The sequence below is a fragment of the Austrofundulus limnaeus genome, unplaced genomic scaffold (genome assembly GCF_001266775.1).
Source record: "Austrofundulus limnaeus strain Quisiro unplaced genomic scaffold, Austrofundulus_limnaeus-1.0 Scaffold66, whole genome shotgun sequence".
Lineage (NCBI taxonomy): Eukaryota > Metazoa > Chordata > Actinopteri > Cyprinodontiformes > Rivulidae > Austrofundulus > Austrofundulus limnaeus.
Window position 1 is genome coordinate 108188 of NW_013952468.1, and position 7373 is coordinate 115560.

Here is a 7373-nt window from a genome sequence, read left to right on the forward strand (position 1 = left end):
TGTTCTGAAAGGCACATTTAAAAATGTATTATTAATAATATTGTGAGCTACAGATCTTTTCTCATATATATCAAATACAAATGGGATAAAACCATCWAATCTCTCTTCAAAAAGGTAATTTTATAAAAAAGCAACCCTTTCCTGTTCAGTATTATAATATCAGTAGGTATAGGATCTTAGCCTGTAAAAATGATCAAATGTTCAGCGATATAAGTCTAGTTTTTAAGGTTATAAATATGTTTGCACCGCTACCATTAAAGTATTTTATCCTGAAGTGTAAAACCAGAATTCCAGATCTTAAACTAGAAGGGACTGTGCCATAGGAAGACAGGTAATGGAGTTAGAGGGAAAAGTGACATCATTTACAGAAACATATTTATAGAATAAGCTTTCAGGATATATCAGAGCCTGGGACATCTAATCTGTATTTAAAACAAAACTTTACACTGTGTAAACAATAGCAGCCTAAAAATCCTTTATATTTTTTGAATGAACCACAATGAAATGTTTCACGGTGAAGTTGATTTGAGATGACAGCAATCCACTTTGTTCTTCATTTGGACTAAGCATTAACTCACCAATCCAGTCAGAATTAAAACATTTCTCCAATCTGAGGTTGTAAATGAGCCATCTACTACATGTAGGATATTAACMTCCTCACAGAAATGTCCTTACAAATTACTTCTGCTCCTCAGAGGACACAAAGCTAAAGGATGTGGAGGAACACTAAAAGAATATTTCTAGTTGTAATAATAACTAAGAGATGACTCAAACCTCTCTAACCCACCCTGCAGGGTGATGTTACTTTGTGAACACTGTCACCAACACCCTGTCAAGGCCCAGCACGACCAGCTCAACCTGTTGAGCATCCTTCACTGATAATCTGATCAGAACAGGCGTTTTAACTGGGACCGATGTCTGGGCTCAACCCAGTATCTTATGGAACCCACAGCTAAGAGATAAGATCAGGAAAGCATAAAATGTTGAATATAAATAAATATATTTAAAAATACATTCATTGCTGAGGCCTTAGAAACGTTTCTGCTCACATTCATTAGCAGCTGCTTTCAGCTTCATGACCTCCTGAGCCCCAGAAAGCTCCGTTAGAAAACGAGGTGTTTAATGTGTCCACAGAGGCCAGCAGCTGGGTGGAGTCCTGCATGCAGGTCAGGGCTAAAATGCACAGAATGCAGTTGTGTGATGAGACATGGTGCATGCCACAGAGCTGAGTGGCTGAGGGTGTGACAGGTGTGTCTGCAGGGAGTGTTGAGGCATAATGCAAGAGGAGTGACACAGACRGGATAAGTGATACTTTGAAGTGGAGAGCGCCCCACACTGGTTATCTGGAGGAACTGCATGAACCAATGCTGGACTGGCACGGCCTGTCATTTAGTTTAAGATAAGATTTTTGTGAAGCACTAGAATAACCCTTTTTTTAGCATTTTGAAGTGATGCTGATTGAAATCCAAGACTCAGGTTTAGGAAGGTTAAAACCTTCAGCTTGTACCGTTAGAACCAAACAAGCAGGAGRCTCTGACCTGAGCGATGGCCGCCTCGTTGTCTGCCAGACCCAGCAGGAAAATGCGAGCCTTGTCAATCTTCACAGGAACTGTTCGTCCTCGCCACTCCACCTCGCTCATCGTGGCTGCCTGCTTCGTTCGTGCCTGAGTGATCAGGGCCTGTGTTGGGGGAAAATAAAACAATACTGTGATCMCTGGGCAGAACGTTTGACTTTCACRTTCTTCCCCAAACRATATTACATAAAWAGAAACRGTTTGAACTCCTGTGGGTTTACCTCTAGTTTCTCAGCCATCATGCCCCCTCCTCCTCCAGTCAGCCTCATCTGCATCAAGTCATTGATGGCATTCTGGTCACCTGTAGTTTTAAAGCAAAACACATTTAGGAAGTGTGTGTGGCAGAGGGGGTACAACTTTAGCACCAAAAATGAACGACGGTTCAGAAGAACAGCTGAGGCTCACCGATGTTRTAAGCACAGTAGCGGATGTTGGGTGAGATCTCGTCCACGCGCTGACGATACAGAACAGCCAGGTCCTCAGTGAACGCACTAGCCAGTTTCTCATAAATGGTCCTGAAAARAGACGTTCATTAATCTGTATTCATAAAAATCTGAACATGACAAACTGCTGACTGAACTGACCTTTTTACACTTACTAACACACATGCTCAAAGTCAGTATTTGTGATGTATTATGGTCCAGGTACCATGTATACATCCCTTTTTCTGGTTCTTTGAAACACACTAAAAAGTCTAAACCATGTTCGTATCTACTTATGTTTCAGCTATCCTCTGCAGTCGCTCCAACACAAGGCAATATTATACATTGAAAATACTGTATTTCCCAATCACAGCGTAAAATACCAATATATGTTTGTATAGAAAAGTCAATAAAAAGGCAGGTGTAAATGAATCTATTTGAGCATGTGGTGCTTGATTTTACACATGCTCTTAAGTAATTGCAAAAAGATCAACAGACATCTTTTTTTTTTTGCCGCTGCATGAGAAAGCAGCAGTCGTGTCCTGATAAGACGCACTTGCACTTGTTGAAGGCCTCCATGGCAAGTTTCCACTCCTGCAGCTCAAAATCCACCATCCCAGTCAGGTACGCAGTGTAGGCCTGCAATAGAAACAGTTATTCCAGTATGACTGCACTCAGGTTTTTTTTCTGTAAATATATGGAGATAAATCTCTGCAGCTCACCTGAGCCTCCAGTTTGGTCTTAGCGTCGACACAGGGGCTCTCGCAGAGCTTCTCCAGCTTCTCGCTGTGTTTGGCAGCTTTGCGTAATCGAGCGAGAAGGTGGAAACGCTTCCTGGGCTCTGTGTTGGCCTCTTGTTTCAGCTGCATGGCGTAGCTCCAGGCACGCTCTGCTTCCATCAAAACCAGTAAAAGATACCTGGGGTGAAGGGAAGGAGGGCTGACTCTTGCACTGGTTGATTGCCACCACTTTTAAATGGACATTTTCAACAACTTAACATTCGAAACGTTTTTTTTAGGCAAGACTGTGCTGCAAACTTCAGGCCTTCTGGAAAGAAAATGATCCTCTGTCAGTGTGACTTTCAAGACTAATAAAAGGCAAATAAAATGAAAATTCACACACACACACACACACACACACACACACACACACACACACACGTCCAACAATCAATGCTTCAGAGGTCGTCAGGTCAGGTTCTTCTTACAGAGAAGAGGATTGCTCGTCTTCCAAACAAGCCATAGCTGTTCCGTCTTTTTCTAATTGTACCAGCATGAATTAAAAAAAAAATTAGCATGCTAACTGAGGCAGCAGATCATATCAACAATGCATAAATATACATTTAAAAAGTTTTATTACCAACCTGCTGTCAGAAAGCATTTCCACAGTGACTTTCTTTCCAACAAACTTGTGCCGGTTGCCCATCTTGAAGCCAAGAGTYTTACGTAGGCGACGCAGCCTACGGGAGCAGTAGCCCCTGCAAACAAACAAATAAATAATAAAATAAAATAACTCAATTTTTGCTGCTTAACTAGAAAAAAATGTTATACTGTGAAATACTGCAGTTTTGTAGATGTTGGAGCAGGTAAGGAAAATAGTGTTTGTGGTTTTATTTTAGCCTTACCTTAAAATCTAAGTTATTCACAAAACTATGATAGATTTCTCATAATGTGCAGGTGTTGACATTCAKAAAAATATGCCAGATTAGGAAATATACTCCTCATACAACTTTCCTATAAAAGGTTTTTCACAAGCTGTGCATTTGTTTGAATAAAAAAATMAGAAAGTGTAGTTTACGCAGGAACTTTGGAGAAACTATTTACACTTAAGAGTTCAATGCCAATCTACAAAGAGAATAAATACATATATACATTGTATAAATTTACTGTGAATTAAAGTACTCGCCTGTATCTTTGGTAATCTCCATGTCTCAGGCCATGCTGTTGCTGGGACTCCTTGATAATTTGTAAGACTTTAATGTTAAGGACAATACACCAGAACAAAAATATACAAGAGACATTTAAGTCTAGACGCTTTGGGTCTCATGAATCTTGTTTTGGTTTTTATAAGCTGCAGAAATACGTAATAAGCATCTGACTATAAGCTCAACGTGAAATTGTCAACTGTCTAAGAGAATAAACATGAAAGTAAATTCTGTAGTGTCAACATTAAATCATAATTTATTTCTTCCAACATACAGCCTGCTTCAAAAATGACACGTAACCTAAAGAAGCTAACATCAAGCTAGCGGTTGCTGCTAAACTAGAAACATCTTCCGAAACAATAATAATAATAATAAACTATCTCTGGGCTCGACATGCTGAACAGTTAAGGATACTTTCCAAACCAACTCCCCCATCTAGTAGATTTTCCTTATTTTCTTCTGCAAGAGAAACTTTGACTTCGTTCTGCTTGTCTGCAGCCATCGCTACAAGCTAATGCTACGCGGCGGAAGTGCGCTCGCACGTGCTCAGTCAACTGACCAATCAAAGAGGAGGAACAAATAAAATCTCGCGAGATTTTTTTTCCAGTGATTCACTACTTTGATTAGCTATCTGATAAATGTATAAATGGACAGAAAGCTTCAGAAAATGTACACCTGCCATTTTTACTTAAAACTAGACCAAAAGAGTAATAATATGAAAATGTGGTTCTGTACATTAACAATAAAGGTGGGAAATTTTCCATTGTGACAGACTTTATTCTGACAAACCTAATCACATAAAAAATACACAAGATACATACACAACTTTTAGTAATGATAGGGGCACGCCTCAAACAAACAAACATAAAATTTCAGAAAGAATGTGTGAATAAAAGCTGTCCTGATGCATCTCAGTAATCCAGGTAGAAAAAAATCATCTTTAGTGAAATGTTCATCTCTCCTCCAAGAGACTTCTTCAGCAAATAAAAGCTCCACGTCGAATAAGATACTTTGAGAATGATAGAAAAACTCAGAAGTTGTTGGCTGCAGAAACGTATCTGGATAGGAAGTTTTTGATTTCTGAGATGTGCACAGTCTCCCTGATGGTTGTGTCTCTGCTGCGGACCTGAAGGAGCCCGCTCTCCAGAGTGCTCTCACTGATCACCACCGTGAAGAGAACTCCCATCTCATCATATCTGCAATGAAACGACCCAAAAACTGAGATTAAACCATTTATTTACCTCTGCTGAATGATCAGGTCTGCAGAACAGAGCAGCACCAACACAGCCAGAAGTAACTTACTTGGCATTCAGCTGCTCCAAAGATGTTTGCAGAGTTTCAAGGTATCCAGGCCACGCAGAGATCTTAGCTCCTAGAAACTCCTTTAGAAGACCATCACAAACCTATGAAACAGGTTCAAATACTCATTATTATTGCTCACTGCCACAGCAGGCGATAACATTTTAACCCAGGTCTGTTAGTGTCAATCATCTTGTGATATCACATGAGATTGTGCTGAACATTATTTTCATGGTTTGACCAAAATGACTCCACGTCTCAACGCAAGATGACTAAATGCAAACGTTAATCAAAACAAACCAACAAAAAGAAAAACGTCAGCGATTTATTTCAATATGAACAGATTTTCTTACCTGCCTCAGCTCGACAGTGGCTCCTCTCTCAATGTCTACAGCTACTTTGACCGGAGCTAACACCGGATGCAACTTCAAAACCTGGAATTAAACAGTGAACAAAGACCAAGTCACCATCAGGGGGTTTGAACAGTGGCAGCCAGAAAGACGGTTTCAGACGATCAACCTTTCTCTGCTCCAGCTTCTTTTTGCCGTCTTCTCTCTTCAGCTGCTGAAATGAGTTGGACAGGACAGCCATCATGCCCCGGTCTATGTTCCCGCCAACAGAGACAACGTGAGGAACCGACTTCCGACCGTCTCGGCACTGAAACGTAAACATGAGTGAATGTGGGATCACACACAAAAAAGAAAAGTCTCCAGTGGTGAAGAGTTGTAAATCAGAAGTTTATTATTGTTTTGGTTCTGTCCCCGTATAACACGCCTGCAACACATTAATAAAAACAGTTTTTTACACTTCCTCAGTGGCCTTTAATTGCTCTGTCCCGTTATTTTYTTTCCTCAAGCACTGCACGGTCTGATTTCAGGGTGAGTTTCCTGGAAGACTTGCAGCTATCCTACATTTTTCAACTTGTGCACAATTTGTCTCCAGACTGGGTACACTAAAGATGCAATATGTGAGCTGGCAGGAGCATCTTAATGWAAAAAACAGACAGACCGACCTGCAGTTTGGAGCGATCCCCTCCGTGTGTGTGCAGCAGTTCAGCGTCTCCTCGACACCACAGCGTCTCCAGAGACTCTGGCCCCCACGGAAAGCTGTACATGATCTTCACCCCTTGAGATGCCGCCTCGTCAAGCTCCTCCTCTGGAAYCTCGCTGCTGCTGAAGTCAGACGGGGACAAGGCAAACTGAGCAGAAGAAAAGAGCAGACAAAAGATTAAATGTAAGTTACTGGTGAAGTCCTGTACAKAAGCCTGAAACGCTCACCTTCCGCCACCACTTCAGCCTCTGTCGAGCCCAGTGATCCAGCCACTGCGAGGAGGTGCGGGGGGAGCAGAACCAAACTAAAGATGTCTGGGTGACTTCTGCTGAGCTGTCAGGAGAAAAAGTCAACATATTGCAAAAATAAAAATACAAACCTGTATGAGTGTTAACGGATTGTGTAAAACCCATGTTTAAGRCAAATGAGGCAGCTTTAGTGTCACTAGAACCTGATTTATGTCTGGACGGTTTTTGTCCTGTTGAGATTTCTGAATTATCTAAAATAATAGCTTCATCCAAACCATCAACATGTCTGCTARATCCCACACTGCAAAGAAACGTCCATCTAACCAAGTTTTAAAATCTTATATCCAGCCAAAAAAAACTTTTTTGATCTTGTTTTGAGACTGATTTACTAAACAAGAACTAATTGTGTAAGAATAATAATCTTGTTTTCAGAAAATGGAAGCCCATTTCCGCCACCCTGATAAAAAAATAAATAAAATTTAGAGATACTCATAGTTATGAGATAGTATCTCATAATTATGACTTAGCTAGCTATCTCATAATTATGAGATAAAGTCATAATTATGGGATAACTAAGTCATAATTATGACTTAGCTAAGTCATAATTATGACTTAGCTAAGTCATTATTATGAGATAGCTAAGTCATAATTATGAGATAGTATCTCATAATTATGAGATAGCTAAGTCATAATTATGAGATAGCTAAGTCATAATTATGAGATAGTATCTCATAATTATGACTTAGTTATCTCATAATTATGAGACAGTATCTTATAATTATGAGATAGTATCTCATAATTATGAGATAGCTAAGTCATAATTATGAGATAGCTAAGTCATAATTATGAGATAGCT

At 40.0% G+C, this 7373-nt stretch overlaps 2 protein-coding genes across 4 annotated transcripts in view; both read right to left on the bottom strand.

The window, feature by feature from the left end:
- Nucleotides 1-4461, bottom strand: part of srp68 (signal recognition particle 68) — an 8606-nt gene extending 4145 nt beyond the window's left edge. For both annotated transcript variants that reach the window (XR_001310361.1, XM_014010166.1), the window contains exons 1-8: nt 4335-4461; nt 3902-3968; nt 3360-3473; nt 2719-2914; nt 2553-2635; nt 1980-2089; nt 1796-1875; nt 1539-1679 (exon numbers count right to left, since the gene is read on the bottom strand). Coding sequence is in view for 1 of the 2 variants with exons in the window: in XM_014010166.1 (XP_013865620.1) it covers nt 1539-1679; nt 1796-1875; nt 1980-2089; nt 2553-2635; nt 2719-2914; nt 3360-3473; nt 3902-3968; nt 4335-4422 (879 nt within the window). In the remaining variant the exon portion in view is untranslated. The remainder of the gene's footprint in view (nt 1-1538; nt 1680-1795; nt 1876-1979; nt 2090-2552; nt 2636-2718; nt 2915-3359; nt 3474-3901; nt 3969-4334) is intronic.
- A 215-nt stretch (nt 4462-4676) lies between these two features.
- The window catches only part of polg2 (polymerase (DNA directed), gamma 2, accessory subunit), a 4629-nt gene continuing 1932 nt past the window's right edge, over nt 4677-7373 (bottom strand). Inside the window, exons 3-8 of one of the 2 annotated variants that reach the window (XM_014010167.1) lie at nt 6497-6602; nt 6232-6417; nt 5739-5876; nt 5573-5653; nt 5223-5323; nt 4677-5116 (exon numbers count right to left, since the gene is read on the bottom strand). In XM_014010167.1, the coding sequence (XP_013865621.1) occupies nt 4951-5116; nt 5223-5323; nt 5573-5653; nt 5739-5876; nt 6232-6417; nt 6497-6602 (778 nt within the window). In that variant the 3' untranslated portion in view covers nt 4677-4950. Of the gene's footprint in view, nt 5139-5222; nt 5324-5572; nt 5654-5738; nt 5877-6231; nt 6418-6496; nt 6603-7373 lie in introns of both variants that reach the window. The other variant, XM_014010169.1, reaches the window with a different exon arrangement.